The 20870-nt window shown below is 42.8% G+C and overlaps 1 protein-coding gene across 5 annotated transcripts in view; it reads left to right on the forward strand.

The window, feature by feature from the left end:
• CELF3 (CUGBP Elav-like family member 3) overlaps positions 1–20870 on the forward strand; it is a 56349-nt gene that overhangs the window by 7663 nt on the left and 27816 nt on the right. For all 5 annotated transcript variants that reach the window (XM_070766478.1, XM_070766475.1, XM_070766474.1 and 2 more), the window contains exon 2: positions 7932–8014. In XM_070766478.1, coding sequence (XP_070622579.1) covers positions 7932–8014 — 83 coding nt within the window. The remainder of the gene's footprint in view (positions 1–7931; positions 8015–20870) is intronic.

A 20870-nucleotide genomic window follows, 5' to 3' on the forward strand; every position in this document is an offset into this window, starting at 1 on the left:
CGGTCTGTGGCTTGGAGATGCAAAGAAGCTGGGCTTAAAAGGAGGCTTTTCTCAATTGGGGGGGTGGGGATCACCGAAGCCTGGGGTGGTGCAGGCGGTGGGAGGCTGGTTATTTTGGGTCGGGGGGGGGGGCTGGCGCTCTTGAGGGAACAAAGAGGCAATCGAGGGATTTGGAGTCTTGGCGCTGGAGGGGGGGGGAACCTGCCCAACCAAGCTTTCCAAGGCCAAAGACGCCAAGCTTGACTCAGCGCCGGTCAAGTTGGGTTGTTTTTTTGGCTCCTGAAAGGGAAGGTTGCCGCCAGCCAGCCCGCCCGCCTGCCTTTGGCTCCCGTGCCCGATGCTCCCCCGGAGCTGCCCCGGAGCGACTGGGCCTTGGCGGCAGCCTCGCTCCAGGAGGGGACGTGAGTTGGGCTCGGGTCTCCTGCTTGATGGGGGGGAGGTGGAATTGGGGGGTGGGGGGGAGCTCCGTTGGGGTCGGAAGGCAGCTCAAACTTTGAGGTTTGGAGGAGGGGAAGAAGAAAAGAAAGGGGGTGGAAAAAATGAGGACCCGGATTGTGGGGGCAATAGGCTGGCTCTGTTAAAAAGTGCTATTGCTAACATGTTGTAAGCCGCCCTGAGTCTAAGGAGAAGGGCGGCATAAAAAATTGAATAAATAAAATAAATAAATAAAAGAGAAGGGAAGGGAGAGAGGGAGGGAGATAAGCAGAGAAGAAAAGAGGAAAAGAAAGGAAGGAAGAAGGAAGGAAAGAGTAGAGAAGGGAGAGAAGGAAGGAAGGAAGAGATGAAGGGAGGGAGATGGGTGGAAAGAGTAGAGAAGGGAGAAGGAAAAGAGAAGGGAAGGAAGGAAGGAGGATAGGGAGGGGAGGGAGGGAGGAAAGAAAGAAAGAAAGAATGATACAGAGGGAGGGAGAAGGAAGGAAAGAATAGAGAAGGGAGGGAAGGAAGGAAGAAGGATAGGGAGGGAGAAGAAAGGAATAGAGAAGGATAGGAGGGGAGGGAGGAGGGGAGGAAGGAAGGAAAGAAGATGGATAAAGGAGGGAGGGAGAAGGATGGAACAGAGAAGGAAAGAAAAGAAGGAAGGAATAGAGCTTAGGAAGGAGGGAGGGAGGGAAGAATAGAGAAGGAAAGGAAGGAGGGAGGGAGGGAGGAAAAAAGAAAGGGAGGGAGGTAAGAAATAGAGGAGGAAGGAAGGAAGGAAGGAAGGAATTTTCTCACCTTCAACTCCAGCATAATCTACCCTGGTTTGTAAACATCTTGCAATTCCCCAGAGCCAAATCAGCTAAGAATAAAATCTAATTAACGCCACGGTACCAAAGGAAAGTTAAAAGAGTCTGTAAGGAAGAAAGATTTTTTTTTTTTAAATCAGGATCTAATCCCCAGCTCTGGGTTTCCCTTTAATCTGGGTTAACCCCCCCACCCTGCCTTCTCCCATCCTCACCCCCCTGCCACCCCCCAACTTTTGGGGATCAAGCCAAAAAAAGGCCAGGCGGGCGAGAGATGGAGAGAGTCGAAGCCGGCTTGTTTTGATCTAGGTTGGCTGGTCTTAACCGTGATGGATGGGGCAGTCTGGCAGGTGTGCGTTGTGTCGTGTCGTGAACAATTTTTTGGCTCTGGATAAGGAACTGCGAAGAAGGGGGGGGGGGCGGCAGCCTTTGCTGAGTCAATTTCTCGCTTGAAAATCCAGAAAAAAAACATAACTTTGCTTAGGCACCTCCTGTGTCCCAACGGAATAATTTTGGGGAGGGTGGCGAAATATTTCTCTTTTTTTTAATTTTTTTTTTTTTTAAAGAAAATATAATATTTATTGGAGAGAAATAGGGGATACCTAAAGCAAAAAGACTGTGGGAATATTGTATATCAATTTAGAGTATTACAGTTATAATTCAAAATACACGCTGACATATAGAGAAGGAGATAAAGCTAAAGGGAGAAGGGAGGGAGAAGGGGAAAGAAAAGAGGAAAAATAAAAAATAAAAGAAAGGAGAAAGAAAAGAAGAGATAAACAAATATAAATAAATCCAATAAATAAATAAATCCGTATCTATAAATTTATCGAAAGGTCGTAAACGGTGTCAACGTATCTGCTGACCCGATTACAGCTTTTAAGGGCTTTACTATCAGTATAGAGATGAAAGTTTTTGAGTTTCCAGACTTGAGTTAGAGCTTGAATTTTGTCGTTTTCAATTTGTTCATGCTCTTAATCAATGATTCATAATGTTATTTTATAACTTCGTGGGATAGTTTGGTGGAAGGGTAAGAGAATCGTGATGGAGTTGTACGTTGTCTTTTTCTCTTTAAAAACAACCGCAGAATCGAACGATGATGGACGTTTTGTGCAGGTTCGAAGTTTCAATCGCCCCCTCTCTTGTTGGTTGGTTTGCATCTTATTTTTTTCCAAGAAGCACTGAGGACTAGAACCTTGAGCTTGTTTCTGGCAGGGAATCCATTGAGCTGCTTTGAATTTGACTGGAGGGGTTGATCTTTTTCCTCAAGGGGGCTTGGGGGCTCAGAAAAGCTTCCTGTATTCTGTATTTCTTTTTTTAAAAAAAAAAAAAATAATAATAATAATAATAATAATAATAATGCAAGTGGTCCGTCCATTTTTTGGACGTGGTTTGGATTCGGAAGGGCGGTTTCATTCCCTTCAAAGCAGCGGAAGGTATTATTATTATTAATTATTTTCCAACCGCAGAGGCAGTTTGAAAATAGTAATAATATTGGATAAAACTGGATTTAAAACTTGGTGGGATGGCAATAAACCTGCGAGGGCTTTGATGGAGGCTTAGTCCGCACGCCATAACCTTTGGAAAATGAGAATTTTGGAAAGAAGGCAATAAAAGCGAAGGACGATTCAAAATTTCACAACCCAGTGGTGTTCGAAGTTACTAACTGGTGTAAAATGCAATGGGGGGGGGGGGACACCCCTTTAGTTGAATTGATTCCTCCAAACCCCTTTCAAACCTGAGGGTGTTTTGATATAAAGAAGAGCTAACAACATAGCAAACCATCAATGACTCAGGATTAAGAGCTGAGAATAGGAAGGATCGACTTTCCACGTAGGCTAGGTGTTCCAGGGCAAATCCATCGTGGCAGGTTACTAGTCCTTAAGGGAATGGACTCTTCGCCTCTTGCTCCTAAGTTAGCAATTTTATACAAAGGCTCAGATTTGGGGTTGAGTAGGGGTGATAAAGTGACATAGGAGGGGGGATGGGAGAAGGTGAGGGGTGTTTTTCAAAGGATATAGATATTTAATTAAAAACATCAATGGGAAATTATCAAAGGTTTTGTTCCTGGAAAAGAAGTCCCATTGCACTCCAGGATATCTATATATAATAGATGGATAGGTAGGTAGGTAGGTAGGTAGGTAGAGACAGACAGACAGACAGACAGACAAAGATGATAGAAAGATGGAAAGATAGATAGATAAGAGAGGGACAATAGATGATAGAGAGAGAAAAAAGGTAGGTGGATGGATGGATGGATGGATAGATAGATAGATAGATAGATAGATAGATAGATAGATAGATAGATAGATAGATGGAAAGATGGAAAGATGGAAAGATGGAAAGATAGATAAGAGAGAGACAATAGATGATAGAGAGAAAAAAGGTAGGTAGGTAGGTAGGTAGGTAGGTAGGTAGATAGATAGATAGATAGATAGATAGATAGATAGATAGATAGATAGATAGATAGATAGATAGATAGATGATAGACAGACAGACAAAGATGATAGATAGATATATGGATAGATATCTAAGAGAGAGACAATAGATGATAGAGAGAGCAAAAAGATAGATGGATGGATGGACAGACAGACAGATAGACAAAGATGATAGAAAGATGGAAAGATAGATAGATAAGAGACAATAGATGATAGAGAGAGAAAAAAGGTAGGTGGGTGGATGGATGGATGGATAGATAGATAGATAGATAGATAGATAGATGATAGACAGACAGACAGACAAAGATGATAGATAGATATATGGATAGATAGAAGAGAGAGACAATAGATGATAGAGAGAGAAAAAAGATAGATAGAGATAGAGAGAGATAGAGAGAGAGATAAGAGAGAGAGAGAGAGATTTCATGCAAAGTGGTACAAAAATATGTTTCCCTGAAAATATTCGGTCTGTTTCTTTCCACTCCCAAACCTCTCCCTGTACTTTTGGGGTCAACCAAGTTTTCAAACCAGCATTTAATTAGGGTTTGTTTTGAGCGTCGCGGCCTTCCGTGCCTTGTCACCCTCTCTCTCTCTCTCTCTCTATCTCTCTCTCTCCCTCTCTCTCTCTTTCTCTCTCTCTCTCTTTCAGGCTGCCAATTTGGAGAACGTGCCCGTCCTTAGACATGGCACCAACGGCTTGCCAATGCGGGTTTTTGCGGTTTTTTCACTGGGTGGGGGGGGAAATCGACCCTCCTTGCCCCAAATTGAGTGGGTGGGTTGGTTCAGATCGCCGAAGTGGGGAGAAAATAGGCCCCGTTTTAAGGAACCCCCCAAGAAGAGAGGAGTTCTTTGCAAATAAAAAATAAAAAATACCAGGTTGTATTTTGTAGCAAAAGGCAAAACGTTAAAATTGTGGTCAGTTTGCACCATCACACTGATACAGACCTGGGGGGCAAAATGTATTTTTTAATTCAGACAGAAGGGCAGAAAAACAAGCCTTGCTTTTGAGCTCAGACATGGCAGGGAGATTTTTGGGGTGCGGTCTTCCGAGAATTATTCTGAATTTTGTCCATAAATTGGCTTTTGGGAGGATAGAAACATAGAAACATAGAAGTCTGACGGCAGAAAAAGACCTCCTGGTCCATCTAGTCTGCCCTTATACTATTTTCTGTATTTTATCTTAGGATGGATCTATGTTTATCCCAGGCATGTTTACAATCAGTGACTGTGGATTGACCAACCACGTCTGCTGGAAGTTTGTTCCAAGGATCTACTACTCTTTCAGTAAAATAATGTTTTCTCATGTTGCTTTTGATCATTCCCCCAACTAACTTCAGATTGTGGCCCCTTGTTCACAATCTGAAGTGATTTGTGAACAGCTCTTGGCTTGCAAGCGTTGGGGAAGTTTGATTTTATTTCACCGTTGTTTCCTCCAAAATAAGACCAGGTCTTCGGAGAGGGGCGGCATACAAATCTAAGTAATAATAATAATAATAATAATAATAATAATACACTGCTCAAAAATAAATAAATAAAAGGAACACTTTAAAAAAAAGGAACACTTTAAAAAAACGAAATATAACTCCAAGTCGATCAAACTGTGAAATCAAACTGTCCACTTTGGAAGCGGCGCTGATGGACAGTCCATTTCGCCAGCTGTTGTGCAAATGCAATATTTGTGCAAATGAAATATCTAAGGAGAATATTTCATTCGTTCAGATCTAGGATGTGTTCTTTGAGTGTTCCCTTTATTTTTTTGAGCTATATATTATATATTATTTCATTTTATTGGAATTATCTGCCACCCAACTCCAATAGGAATTTTTTTGTTTTCACCCCCGAAACAAGCCCTTGGTCTTATTTTCAAGGGAAGTCTTATTTTACCGCATGCGCTCCAAAGGATGATGGGTCTTATTTTCGGGGGAGGTCTTATTTTGGGGGAAACCGCGGTATTTTATTAAATTTACGTGCTTTCTGTTATTCTCCACTCTCACCCTACCCAATGGTCATCATCCTTACTGATGCTAAGACCAGGCCCCTTATTCTGCGGCTGCAACTTGGCGCACACCCCCACCCCTCAAAAGTTGTTGGCTGAGGACGATGGAGGCATTTCAGAGTTGTTTGGGTTTTTTTTTTTAAAAAAGAAAGATTTAAAATGAAGTGAGTGGGTTGCGAAGGGGATGCAGAACAGATATAAAATTGCAGGTTGAGCAATGGTGTACATGGCAGATCAAAAATGTTTGAAATTTCCCTTAACTTTGAAGGAATTTAAATCAGTATGATTTGCCCCCAAGCCCTATAGAAAGGAAGGAAGGAAGGAAATATAAATATATAGGGAGGGAGGAAAGAAAGAAAAAGAAATAAAAATAAAAATATATGTAGTTCTATTCTTTCCTTCCTTCTCCCTTCCTCTCTATCTTCCTTCCTTCCTTTCTTTCCTCCTTCCTTCCTTCTTCCTTTTTTTCTCTTCTTATTTCTTCCTTGTTTCTTTCTTCTTTCCTCCTCCTCCAACCCCTCCTTTCTTTTCTTCTTTCTTTCTTCTTCCTTCCTTCTACCTTCCTCCTCCTTCCTTCTTCCTTCCTACAACTCCCCCTTTCTTTCTTTCTTTCTTTTCTTCTTCTTTCCTCCTTCCTGTTTTCTTCCTTCCTTCCTCCTTCCCTCTCTCCTTCCCTTCCTTCCTTCCTTCTTCCTTTTTTCTCTTCTTATTTCTTCCTTGTTTCTTTCTTCTTTCCTCCTCCTCCAACCCCTCCTTTCTTTTCTTCTTTCTTCCTTCTCCCTTCCTCCTTCTTCCTTCCTACAACTCCCCCTTTCTTTCTTTTCATCTTTCTTCCTCCTTCCTGTTTTCTTCCTCCCTCCCTCCTTCCCTCTCTCCTTCCTTCCTTCTTTTCCCTTCTCAATTGATTGGGAGAAAGAGACTCAGCGGGGAGGACAGGCAGAAGGGAAGCGATCTCTTTTTTGCCCCGTGGCATCTTTTTCCTGCTTTCAGCTCCCCCCCCCCCCACTTCCACAGCCAACCTCCCCCGTCCCGAAACCTCCCGCTGGCAGCTCGCGGGGCCAGGCTGACGTGGCACCATCAGGGCCGAACTGCTGGAGCGTGAATGGCTTAGCTTTTCCACTTCGTTGCCTGTTGTGACAGGCAGAGGCTAAATATAGGCCCAGCGCCGAAGCCAGAGAAGAAATGGGAGCATATTTTGCTGATGAAAAAAAAAATGGGGGGAATTAAAATTAAAATAAAATATTTTTTTTTAAAAAAATTGCAGCCAAGATGTCGGAAACGTAAAGATGAAAATTGGGCACATATTGCCATCAATGGTGGACGACATGCCCCAAAGCCAAAACATACTGGAATATGATAGAAAAAATGGTTAAGAGATATAAAATAAGGAAAGCGCCAGAAACTTTTCCTATTAGATATATTCCCAAAAAAGTTACAAAAAAAGAAATTCAATATTTGATTCGAAAAGAAATTCGAACGTGTCCTAAAGGTGACATGTTAAGGTAGACGGCCTCTGAACGCCGAGCTCTTCGGATGTTGAGCTTTGAGTTTTGTTGAGTTACGGGGGGGGGGGGGTTCCTGGAGGAATTTACAGCCGGGAAACCAGTTTCAAGCTGGTTTCGAGGACTGGTTCGGGGAAGGGCCTGCAGATTTGGAAGCAAAATGGCCCCAGAAACGGGATATCTTTGGTGAGCTGTGTGTCAAGGTTCCAGGTAGCATCCAAATTAAATCAGAATCCAAGTTAAAGTGCTCCTCAAAGTTCCCATTTATTGCCGGAGCCATCCTGGCACCTACCCTGGGAACCCTGAATCTGAAAGTTCACCTCCCTTTCCCCCCCGCCCACAATCTTCTCACGTTGCCCACTCAGATTGCGCCAGTGTGGCAACTCCTCTCGCTTCTGTCCAGGTGGGTGGGCCTAGGATGGCCTTGAACCACCTGTTCCCTCATGAAAATCACCTTTCCTGACTTCCCAAAAATATCAGGCCTTCTACAGATCGTGTGGCAAGCCGTTGATTTATCACCGACTTCTAAATGGGCTTGACAGGCGGCCTCCCCTCAGGAAAACAAAAGCATATCTTGCAGTGGAGAGAGAGATATGGGGTTATTCGGTTTAACCGCCCCTTATTTTCCCACCACCACCAAGGGGACCCTTGAGCTTATCACCAACTCCGAGTCCTGAGAAAGGGGTGACATAAAAGTCCAATCAATCAATCAATCAATCAATCAATAAACCTCTGCACCGTGTTTGAACCCGTGTTTTTTCCTCCTTTACAGGATGCGCTTTCCTGACCTACTGTGCCCGGGAATCAGCCCTCAAGGCCCAAAGCGCCCTGCATGAGCAGAAGACCCTGCCAGGGGTAAGTCCAAGCACAGTGCCCGGGAGCAATCTGGAGGAGATGCCTTCGGTGTTAAAAACTCCGTCTGGTGTAGGCGTGCGCGATTGTACTTTGATCCTGTTTCTCCTGGTTGGCCACTGTTTCTAGGGTTAGGGTTCTAACCCAGGTTGATTTCGAATCGAAAAAAAATCCCCACTGGATTATTTAGCCGTTAAAAGACCAATTGAATCGGTAGCGGGTTTCTATTAGTACTGTCAGCGCCATCGTCCCAGTAACAAAAATGGAGATGCGTGCATACCTCCGCATCTCTGGCGTGCATCTGAGTGAGATTTTGCTTCTGCGCATGCTCAGGAAGAAAAATCTCGCGAGGGGACACATGGGCATGTGATTTTTGGTGGGTTTTTTTTGCTCCTGCGCATGTGCGGAAGCAAAAAAATTGCCGGAAACACTCTCTCGCACACGTCTGTCCCCTCGCAAGAATTTGCTTCCCGCGCACGCAAAAATTATCACCCAAAACTCTCTCGCGGGTGTCTGTCCCCTCGCATGCGCGGAAGCAAAACCGCGCTCGGAGGCGGGCGCATGGACGCCGGAGCTGCGGAACTGCGTGTGCAACACACCGCTACTTGGGTTGGATGAGCTTCGGGGCCGTTCCTTCCTCCGGCGTTTGGGTTCGCTCGGAGTATTTTCTGGGTCTACTTAGTGTTCTGTCGAGCTCTCTGGTAGACTCCTCCCAAAAATGCACAGATACAATTTCAGACACACACACACACGTTTGAAAATTCAAAACAATGTTCTTTATAATGAAAATTCACTTAAACCAAGCCCTCTTTTGGGATAGCAAAGAGCACTCGTCTCCAAACAAACTGGTAATTGGTACAAATCCCTTATCAGTTCTGTGATACTTATCTTGCAGCTGTGAGGCAATTCACAGTCCTTCTTCTTTCACAAAGTGACACACACTTTGCTCTGGTTTAGTTTCAAAGCGGGGAATAATCAGCACACAAAAGGTCAAAGTCAGTAAAGCAGTCACGAAACACAGCGATCAGATAATCCTCCACAATGGCCAAACCCACAGACTGCTCTTTATAGCAGCCTCACTAATGACCACAGCCCCACCCAACCACAGGTGGCCACATTTTCTTTGATAATAATCTCTCAGTTGTTGCTGCCTATGCATCGCTCTCCTCATGCGTGGCTGTATCATTAACTCTTGTTCTGAATCCAAGGAGGAGCTAGAGAATTGATCTCCTTCTGAGCTGTCTGCCCCACTCTCCTCCTCCCTGTCACTCATGTCTTCTTGGTCAGAGGAGCCTTCATCAGCAGATTCCACCGGGGGCAAAACAGGCCTGCAGCATGTGGATGTCTCCCCCACATCCACAGTCCTTGGGGCAGGAGCTGGGCCAGAGCTAACCACAACACTTAGTAGACAGGGAGTATTTAGTCAACGGGTTTACGACAGGGGTGGCGAACGTATGGCACATGTGCCACAGGGTGTATCGGTGGCCACGCGAGGCCTTGCGTTGTTGTCTGCTCCAGTGTGCTTTTTCGGCCTTCTTTGCGGCCGTTCACGCTCTCTTTTGGGGAAAACCCCACGACGGCAAAAAACAGGCCGACTGGACGTACGGAAACAAATTTCCAGTGGGGCCGTTGGGCTGTTTTTCGCCATCTCCAGGGATGGGGCAGCGTGGCACCCAAGGCAAAAAACAGACCCACCATCCCCGGCATACGACTGTTGATAGGTCTGTGGCCTTGCCAAGCCATCCGGGGGGCGGATTCCAAGGGGCGCCGTCGACAGCTAGGAATCGAAGTTTGGTCTCTCTCTCTCTCTCTCTCGGCTCAGCCTTTGGGGGTGGGTCTCAATATTGGGGGGGGCAGTGTTTCGCCAACCCCGCTTGGTGTCAGCGGTGGGATCGCCCCCCCCCCCCCCGAGTCTGTAGAACCTGGGAATCTGTGTTCAAAGATGGGAATTAAAAAAAAAGAGGTCGTTTATTTTAGGGGGGGGGAAGCTCTGCCTCTCCTGGTGGTGTGTTTTCTCCAACACGGGAGATGTTGGAGAACCGTTTTTCCAATGTGGTGTAGGGTCTCCTGCCTATAAAAAGGGGGTTGGGCTAGAAGGCCTCCAAGGTCCCTTCCAACTCTGTTATTTCTAGTCTAGTCTTATGTCTAGTCTATCCATTTCTATTCTTTATTCTATTCTGTTCTAATTTCTATTCTCTATTCTAGACTAGTCTAGTCTAATACCCTCTACTTTGCATTCCTCTATTCTATTCTATTCTATTCTACTATACTTTATTCTATTCAATTCTAATTATTCATTTCAATTCTTTATTCTCATTTCTATTCTCTATTCTGTTCTATTCTATTCTACTCTACATTACTCTATTCTATTTATTCTATTCTATTCTACTCTAGTTTAGTCTAGTCTACTCTATTATACTCAATTCATTTCTATTTTTTATTCTATTCTATTCTATTCTACTCTACATTACTCTATTCTATTTATTCTATTCTATTCTACTCTAGTTTAGTCTAGTCTACTCTATTATACTCAATTCATTTCTATTCTTTATTCTATTCTATTCTACTCTACTCTACTCTACATTACTCTATTCTATTTATTCTATTCTATTCTACTCTAGTTTAGTCTAGTCTACTCTATTATACTCAATTCCTTTCTATTCTTTATTCTATTCTATTCTACTCTACATTACTCTATTCTATTTATTCTATTCTATTCTACTCTAGTTTAGTCTAGTCTACTCTATTATACTCAATTCATTTCTATTCTTTATTCTATTCTATTCTACTCTACATTACTCTATTCTACTCTATTCTATTCCATTCATTTCTATTCTTTATTCTATTCTCTATTCTGTTCTATTCTACTCTAGTTTAGTCTAGTCTACTCTATTATACTCAATTCATTTCTATTCTTTATTCTATTCTACATTACTCTATTCTACTCTACTCTACTCTATTCCATTCATTTCTCTTCTTTATTCTATTCTATTCTCTATTCTGTTCTATTCTATTCTACTCTAGTTTAGTCTAGTCCACCCTCCTCTCCTCGACATTATTCTATTCTACTCTACTCTGTACTATTCTATTCTATTCTAATCTCTTTTTTTACAAGATAGTGGTTAAAACATTTTTTTTTTTTACACAAGTAGAAAACCAGCCTCACATTTACGATTAGCAGCTTGCGAATCAGACAGCCCGAGTGCAGAGCCTTGGTTTTTTTTCTTTTTTCGTTCCCATGAAAAAGGAGTAGTCAAGTTTCTAGTCCTCACTGCTGCCAGGAGAATAGTGGTATGGGGGGGGGGGGGATGGTTCTCCTGCACTAAGCAGATTTGCTTCTTGTCCAAGGCATTAACTCTTGACTTAACCTCGTTGGCTAGGCTGTAGTTGGGATAAAATAGCCGGGGGTCAGCCCTGCCCTGCCCAGCCTGGGAGGAGAGAGAGAGAGAGAGAGAGAGAGAAAGGGTTGCAAATAGGATTATGGACACGGATCAGCCTCGGGGCCCTGCGGAGTGAAATTAGAGAGGTCAACAGGGAGGGGCGGGGGAGGGAGGCTGGCATCAGCTCTGGCAGAAGGGGAGGGGGGGACTCTTGGCATCCACCTGGGGGGAGGAAGGAGCCAAACCAGGTTTAATCCAGGCCAGGGAAGGGTTTGACCCTGCGGATGGGAGGAGGGGAGGGGTTGCTTTTGATTATTACTTGGGGGGTGGGCAGTGAGTGGGCTGCTGGAAAATGCTTTCTTTCTTTCTTTCCTTCCTTTTTTTTTCTTTCCTTCCTTCCTCCCCCCATATCTGTCCCCTTCCTTCCTTCCTTTCCTTTCCTTTCCTTCTTTCTTTCCTCCCTTCCTTTCTTCCTTGCTTTACTTCTTTCTTTCCTTCCCCCCTCCCTCCCTTCCTCCATTTGTCTTCCCTTCCTTCCTTCCTTCCTTAATTACTTACTTCTTTCCTTTCCTTCTTTCTTTCCTTTCTCCCTTCTTCAATCCTTCCTTCCTTCTTCCTTTCCTTCCTTCATTTCCTTCTTTCCTTCCTTCCTTCCATTTCTCTCCCTTTCGTTCCTTCCTTCCTTCTGTCCCATTCCTTTAATTTCCTTTCCTTTCTTTTTTCTTTCCTCCCTTCCTTCCTCATTCCTTCCTTTCCTCCTTCCTTTCCTTCCTCTGTCCCTCCTTCCATTTGTCTCTCGTTCCTTCCTTCGTTCCTTCCTTTCTTCCTCAACATTTGTCCTTCCTTCTCTCCCTCCCTCCTTTCCATTTGTCCTTCTCTTTCTTTCTTTCTTTCTTTCTTTCTTTCTTTCTTTCTTCTTTCTTCCCTCCCTCTCTCCCTCCCTTTCTTTCCCTTTTCTCTTTCCTTCTTTCTTTTCTTCCGGATGTTCAGGAAGGCGCCTCTCCCTTCCTCCCCCGTCCCACCTGCCCCTCCTGGAGGCAGCCTCCCTTCTGTTCCCCTGCCAGCTATTTGTCCAAGGAGGGGCCGCCCAAAGGAGCAGGTGTTTTGCCAGCTGTCGCAGAGCAGCCGAGCGAGCGAGCGCTTACCTTGCGGCCTGGCACCGCCTCCTGCCAACGCCGGGGGGGGGGGGGGGGGGAGGGAAGGGAAGGAGTCTCTGCCCGCAGAGGGAAAATTGGAAAATTAGAAAAATCAGGAAAAAGCTGCAGGCCCATCGGACGCCCCACGACAGGCAGCCGTTCTTCCAAAATGGGCCTCGGAAATTGGGGGTGCAAAAGTCCCAGGGTCTTGCCTTTGTTCCTCTCCCCGGCATCTGGAGGTAGACTGCTCCTACACACGGGGCTCCATTAATATAGACGTTGATTGGATTATTTAAACCCCCTCCCCCTAAGAAAATTCATTGTATGTATGTATGTATGTATGTGTGTTGATAGACAGACAGACAGACAGACAGAAAAGAAAGAAAGAACGAAAGAATGAAATGTACGATGGATGGATGGATAGATAGATGGAGACAGACAGACAGACAGGAATATACAATAGATGGATGGATATATGGATAGATAGAGGAATATACAATGGATAGAAAAATAGATAGATAGACAGACAGACAGACAGGAATATACAATAGATGGATGGATAGACAGATAGATGGATATATGGATGGATACAGGAGTATACAATGGATAGACAGATAGATGGATAGATAGATGGAAAGAGACAGACAGACAGACAGAAAGACAGGAATATATAATGGATGGATGGATATATGGATAGATAGAGGAATATACGATGGATGGATGCATGGATAGGAATTATGATAGATAGATAGATAGATAGATAGATAGATAGATAGATAGATAGATAGATAGATAGAGGAATATATAATGGATAGATAGGCAGACCGAGAGACAGGATGGATGGATGCATGGATAGGAATTATGATAGATGGATAGATAGATAGATAGATAGATAGATAGATAGATAGATAGATAGATAGATAGATAGATAGATGAATTTACAATGGATAGACAGACACACAGGAATATACAATGGATGGATGGACATAGGAATATACAATGTATAGATAGATAGATTCCAACTCAGTCATTCAGTAATCCCCCTCCTCATTGTAGCCCCTAACCCTTGAAGGCTGTGTGTCCCCCACTCCTGGACCCAGATGCCCCACAAGCCACGGGGGGCAAATCCGCACCCGCTCCCTCTCTGGGCTCGCGTAGCACGCCGGGACAGCAGGAGATCTGGAATTTGGTGGATTATCTCCAGATTTAGTCTCGGGCTGGCCGAGCCACGGGAAGGGGGCAGGCAAAGATGGATTAGGCCAGGGGGCACCCATGCCTCCTAATCTTCAGCCCCTCCCTCCCCCAACCCCAGAAGGAGGGGGCGCCTTTGGAAAAAATATATCCCAGCCTTTGGTGGGTGTTGCAGGGATTTGAGGGAGGGGTCTTTAATACCTTTAATATTTAGACTTATATTAAATGGAGGCCAGAGGGGGTTAGTTCTTGCTTCTTTTTGGAGGGTGGGTGGGGGATTACAACAGAGCCCCCAGATTCAGGGCAAGTCGACCCCTCGTGCGGAGATCTAAGGAGACAGAAGAACAGTTTCTCTCCGCAGGTTCAGGGTGAGAACTTGTGAAGCTGAGGATATTTTTGTTGTGTGATGAACAACGGAGCTGTCCTTGGTCCTGGGGGGGGTGGAAGCAGAGAGGGGGGAAGAGTTGGAAAAGATTCATATATTTTTTTTCAATTTGTCAGCCTCTGGCTTTTTGGCAGGTTTATTTTTGCCCAAATAAATTGCAAAACAAGCCCCCCTCCCCAAGCCATTGGTTTGTTTTTTTTTGGAATTGAATTTAATCATCATCAACAATATTTCTTTCCATTTGGGGGGTGGGAGGCGGCAAAATAAAGGGCCTCCTTGCCACAAGAAAGTAGAAATAGAATAGGACAAGACGAGAGAAGAGAAGAGGAATAGAATTAAGAATAGAAAATAGAGGAGAGTAGAAGAAGAGAAAGAAGGAAGAGGAATAGAATTAAGAGTAGAAAATAAAGTAGAAGAAGAGAAGAGAGAGGAAGAGGAATAGAATTAAGAAGAGAAAATAAAGTAGAAGAAGAGAAAGAAGGAAGAGGAATAGAATTAAGAAGAGAAAATAAAGTAGAAGAAGAGAAGAGAGAGGAAGAGGAATAGAATTAAGAATAGAAAATAGAGAAGAGTAGAAGAAGAGAAGAGAAGAGAAGAGAGGGAGGAAGAATAAAGAATAGAAAATATAGTAAAGTAGAATAGAATAGAATAGGAGAAGAGAAGAGAAAGAGGAATAGAATTAAGAATAAAAAATAAAGTAGAAGAAGAGAAGAGAGAGGAAGAGGAATAGAATTAAGAAGAGAAAATAGAGGAGAGTAGAAGAAGAGAAGAGAAGAGAGGGAGGAAGAATAAAGAATAGAAAATATAGTAAAGTAGAATAGAATAGAATAGGAGAAGAGAAGAGAAAGAGGAATAGAATTAAGAATAAAAAATAAAGTAGAAGAAGAGAAGAGAGAGGAAGAGGAATAGAATTAAGAATAGAAAATAGAGAAGAGTAGAAGAAGAGAAGAGAAGAGAGGGAGGAAGAATAAAGAATAGAAAATATAGTAAAGTAGAATAGAATAGGAGAAGAGAAGAGAAAGAGGAATAGAATTAAGAATAAAAAATAAAGTAGAAGAAGAGAAAGAGATAAAAGGGAATAGAATTAAGAATAAAAAATAAAGTAGAAGAAGAGAAGAGAGAGGAAGAGGAATAGAATTAAGAATAGAAAATAGAGAAGAGTAGAAGAAGAGAAGAGAGGGAGGAAGAATAAAGAATAGAAAATACAGTATAGTAAAGTAGAATAGAATAGAATAGGAGAAGAGAAGAGAAAGAGGAATAGAATTAAGAATAAAAAATAAAGTAGAAGAAGAGAAGAGAGAGGAATAGGAATAGAATTAAGAAGAGAAAATAGAGGAGAGTAGAAGAAGAGAAAGAGATAAAAGGGAATAGAATTAAGAATAAAAAATAAAGTAGAAGAAGAGAAAGAGAGGAAGAGGAATAGAATTAAGAAGAGAAAATAGAGAAGAGTAGAAGAAGAGAAGAGAAGAGAAAAGAGGGAGGAAGAATTAAGAATAGAAAATAGTAGAATAGAATAGGAGAAGAGAAAGAGGAATAGAATTAAGAGTAGAAAGTAGAGTAGAATAGAAGAAGAGGAGAAAAGAGAGAGGAAGAGGAAGTGAATTAAGAATAGAAAATAGAGTAAAGTAGCATAGAGTAGAATAGAATGGGAGAAGAGAAGAGTGAATAATAGAAAATAGAAACAAATAGAAAATCGAATAGAATAGGAACAGAGCTGGGAGAGCATATATGGCTTTTTAAAAAAGGGTTATTAGTGTATTTTTATATTGGCTTTTTTTAAACTGTTATCATTTTTGCAAGTCCTGTTTTTTTACACCGCTTTTCAACCGCTGCCGTTATCACAAGCCGCCCAATTGGAGTCCGGTTGGGAGCCAGGCGGCATCTAAAGTCTACAAATAAATAAAAGGGGCCTCGGGAGGTCTTCTAGTCCACCTCCCACCCCCCACCCCCGTGCCTTTCAAGCAGGGGGAATCCAGACCGGTTTCAGATGGCCGAATCCAGACCACCCTGGTTGGGCTGCGATGCACTCGCCACCCTAAAAGCACACACACACAAAACACACACACACAAAACACACACACTGCTTCTTTCCACACACCCCCCCCCCCCCGAATCCACCGTCTCCGAGAGCACTCGAGGTTCCGCGGCTCCAGATGGCAGATCCACGTGAAACCACGTCGCTGGAGGTGGCTAATCCCGGTCTAATCCCTCTCTAACCCCGGTTTCCATTTTGCTTAGTGGTTGGGAGACCATTCAAGGTTTACACACACACACACACACACACAAACACACACACACACAGATGCAAACACACCTGGGCAGGCCTGGCCGGCTTCCAAGGCCAGAATTGGACCTTTGGCCTTGCGCCGTCTTTCACACCCGTGCCACTCTCCTCCTCCTCCTCCTCCATATGGACCGGTGACATCGCTTAACCCAGCCCGGCCCTGGCAGCTGGTCCTGGTTTTTTCGCCCACTGCTTGGGGCAGGGAAAGGGAGAGCGACAAGGTTGCGAGGTAGGCAGGCAGGTTGAGGAACATGGACGCTGGAGTAGAAGCGGAATTCAGATGGAGACATTGAAAAAGAGGGGCTTTCGCTGGAGGCCTCTCGATGCAGGCTTTCCTCCAAGCTGGTGGGTGGGTGTTTGTGTGACGCTTAAGGACTAGGAACTTGATGGTTTTTTGCTTTGCAACAAAAAAAATTAGGATGGAAGGAAGAAGGAAAATGGGAAGAAAGGAAAGAAGGGAGAAAGGGAGGGATAAGGAAGGGAAAATGAGATGAAGTAAAGAAGGGAGAGAGGGGAAGGGAAGGATCGGGAAGGAAGAAAAAAGGGAAGGAAAGAGAGAGAGAGAAAGACAGAGAAAAAGAAAGATAGATAGAAAAGAGAAGGAGAGGAAGGAAGGAAGAAAAGAGGGACAGAGAAAGGAAAGAAGGGAAGGAAAAAAGAAAGAGAAAAAGAAAAAGGAAGACAGAAAGAAGAGAGGGAGAGAAAGGAAGGAAGAGAGAAGAAGGAGAAAGGGAAGGGAAGGAAGGAAAGGGAAGGAAGAGGGAGAAAGGAAAGAAGGGAAGGAAGAAGAAGAGAAAGAAGAGAGGGAAAGAAAGGAAAGAAGGGAAGGCAGAAAGGAAGGAAAGAAAAGAAAGAAAGAAGTGGGAGAGAGAGGGAAGGAAGGAAATAAGAAAGAGAAGAGAAGGAGAGAGAGAAAGGAAAGAAGAGAAGGAAGAAAAGAAAAAGAAATAAAGAAGAGAGGGAGAGAGAGAAGAAGGAAGGAAGGAAGGATTTATAGATGTGGGTTAAACATGGGCAGAAGGTTATTATGCTGTCACTTTAATGAAGAAAGAGGGAAAACAACCCCATCCAAAGTCCATTCTTTCTTATTTTCCCCCTCTCTTCTTTCTAACCTTCCCCTGTGTTATTCCCTCTCTTATTTTATCATTATTTCCTCTTCTCCCCCTTTGGTGAAAACCTTTCAGGAAACAACCTCACGGGTTCAGGTCCCCAAGGCCTGGCCCGATTTAAACTGTGCAGAGATTTAAAAATAAATATATTCCCTGGCCAAAAAAAAAAAAAAAAAAATGGCCTTGGAGAGAGAAAAGGGGAGGGGGGAGAGGGGGGGGCGGTTTCAAGAGGAGCTTAAAAAAAATTAAAAATCTGCTTCGGGTTGCTTTGCCAACAAGCCCCCCCCCTCCTCCCAGAGCCCACAATGGACCCACCGTTTCTTTTCTCTCTCCCCCCCCCCAGCCTCACATCTCCCCCTCCCCTCCGCTAAACGCTCCTGGTCATTGTTTATAGAGATAAGTGATGATGTCAGCAGGGTTCCCATGGCAACCGGAAGGGATAAAGGCGAGATGAGTGGGTAGTTGCCATGGAGTATTTTCTCCAGTTGCCATAGAGATCGGGCATTGGCTTCCTGGCTGCTCTTTCAAAGACCCCCCCCCTCCTTCCTCCCAATTTTTTTTAAAATTATCACAGTATTTTGTGGGGGGGCCCTTCAAATGATGTGAAGGAAACAACATGTCCAAAATTAAGACTTTATGTAAGGTAGGTAGGTAGGTAGGTAGGTAGGAAGGGAGGGAGGGAGGATGGACAGATAGATAGATGAGAGAAATATGGATGGATGGATGGATAGATAGATAGGAAAGAGATAGATAGATAGATAGATAGATAGATAGATAGATAGATAGATAGATAGATAGAAGAGAGAAATATGGATGGATAGACAGACAGACAGATAAATATAGATGAATGAGAAAGAGAGAAATATAGATAGATAGATAGATAGATAGATAGATAGATAGATAGATAGATAGATAGATACATACATACATACATACATACATACATACATGATAGATAGATAGATAGATAGATAGATAGATAGATAGATAGATAGATAGATAGATAAACAGACAGACTGATTGATTGATTGATTGATTGATTGATTGATGCATGATAGATAGATACATGCATACATGATTGATTGATTGATAGATAGATAGATAGATAGATACATACATACATACATACATACATACATACATGATAGATAGATAGATAAACAGACAGACTGACTGATTGATTGATACATGATAGATAGATACATACATACATGATTGATTGATTGATTGATAGATAGATATATAAATACATACATACATACATACATACAAGATAGATAGATAGATAGATAGATAGATAGATAGATAGATAGATAGATAGATAGATAAACAGACAGACTGACTGACTGATTGATTGATTGATACATGATAGATAGATACATACATACATACATACATGATAGATAGATAGATAGATAGATACATACATACATACATACATACATACATACATACATACATACATACATATTAAGAATTGTCCTAAAAATGCGAATTCCAGGTATAGTTATAGATAAAACTACTAAAAATCTACAGGTTGATCCCTGTGTTTTTCCCCCTCCTCTTACTTTTCAATTTTACGCCAACGCAACTGGCAAGGTTGCAATGCTCTTTTTAAAAATGTTGTTGTTGTGCTTGTTGCTTAAACTGCATGTAACCTGCCTGGTGCTTGATGGAGTGAACCTGCTCTTAATGAAGTTTGGGAAATGAAAAGGAAGTAAATTCGGATTCTCTTCCGGGTTTTCTCCTCCTCTTCCTCGGTGGCTCTTCCTATTTGCCAACTCCGGTCGGTTTGCTTTGGCTGCAAATAAATCAGAATAAATCCACTCAAACATAACTCCGTACTTCAAAATAAATAAATAAAACGAGGCAAACTTTCCCAAAAGTTTTGTTTCTCCCCCTGGACCTGCCTTTCTGCTTATTATCATATTATCGTATATGAATTATATTAAATTAAAGGGGATTGAAGCAAAGGATATCCAAGGATTTCTTCTCTCCCGTTTGCATCGCAAAAGTTTTTATAACCTGCAAGCAGAGAGGAAGAGCGAATGGTTTTGTGTGTGTGTGGGTTTTTAAAAAAACAATTAAATAAGCCTGCTATTTCTCTGGAAGAATAATCATCCCCATATTTAATGCTATCTGGAGAGGCAGAAAAAAAAGAGGTAGGAGAAGCCACACTGGTCCTCTTAGCTGCTCCGGTTACTGTGGCAACAGGACATAACTTGGCAACTGGAGGCGGGGAAAGATACAGGCCTCGGGCGCCATGGCAACCCCATCGCCATCCCTGCCTCTTGGGCTGCGATAGGCAGGAGGGCGGGTTTTTTGGGTATCCTCTCCTGGATGAAGGAGGCGGGCGAGGAAGATTTTTTCCGCACATCTGGCAACAGAGTGGAGTCTGGATGGAGATATTTTTTCCGAAATTTCCCTCCTCCCCCTACAAAAAAGCTCAGGATTGGTGGGGATAAAGTAAACATATAAAGTAAGATAAAGTATAAATCCAAGAAAGGAAGGAAGGAAGAAAGAAAGAAAGAGAGTGAGTGAGAGAGAGAGAAAGAAAGAAAAGAAAGAAAGAGGGAGGGAGGGAAAGAAAGAAAGAAACAGAGAGATAGAGTGTGAGAGAGAGAGAAAGAAAGAAAGAGGGAGGGAGGGAAAGAAACAGAGAGATTGAGTGTGTGTGAGAAAGAGAGAGAAAGAAAGAGGGAGAGAGGGAAAGAAAGAAAAAGAAAGGTAGGGAAAGAAAGAAAGAAACAGAGAGAGTGAGTGAGAGAAAGAAAAGAAAGAAAGAGGGAGGGAAAGAAAGAAACAGAGAGAGAGAGTGAGAAAGAAAGAGGGAGGGAAAGAAAGAAACAGAGAGATTGAGTGTGTGTGAGAAAGAGAAAGAAAGAAAGAGGGAGAGAGAGAAAGAAAAAGAAAGGTAGGGAAAGAAAGAAAGAAAGAAACAGAGCAAGTGAGTGTGAGAGAGAGAGAAAGAAAGAGGGAGAGAGAAAGAAAGAGGTAGGGAAAGAAAGAGAGAAAGAAAGAAACAGAGAGAGTGAGTGAGAGAGAAAGAAAGAAAGAAAGTTGGAGGGAAAGAAACAAAGAAAAATAGAGATTGAGTGTGTGTGTGAGAGAGAGGGAAAGAAAGAGAAAGAAAGAAAGAAAGAAAGCTTAAAAAAAACTAAAGAGGGACCTTATATCTGTGTTTTATTAAATTGACCATACTACATTTAAAAAAAAAGAATATTCTAAAAAAAAGTAGCCTTTATTGAGTATATGCACATTAAAAATGAAACAGAAATAAATATAATGCACGGTGTGATAATCATACATATTGCAGTCATACAAAAATAAAGAAAAAATGTAAAAAGTGGGGAAATAAGGAAGACATAACGGAA

The sequence above is a fragment of the Erythrolamprus reginae genome, chromosome 13 (assembly GCF_031021105.1).
Source record: "Erythrolamprus reginae isolate rEryReg1 chromosome 13, rEryReg1.hap1, whole genome shotgun sequence".
Lineage (NCBI taxonomy): Eukaryota > Metazoa > Chordata > Lepidosauria > Squamata > Dipsadidae > Erythrolamprus > Erythrolamprus reginae.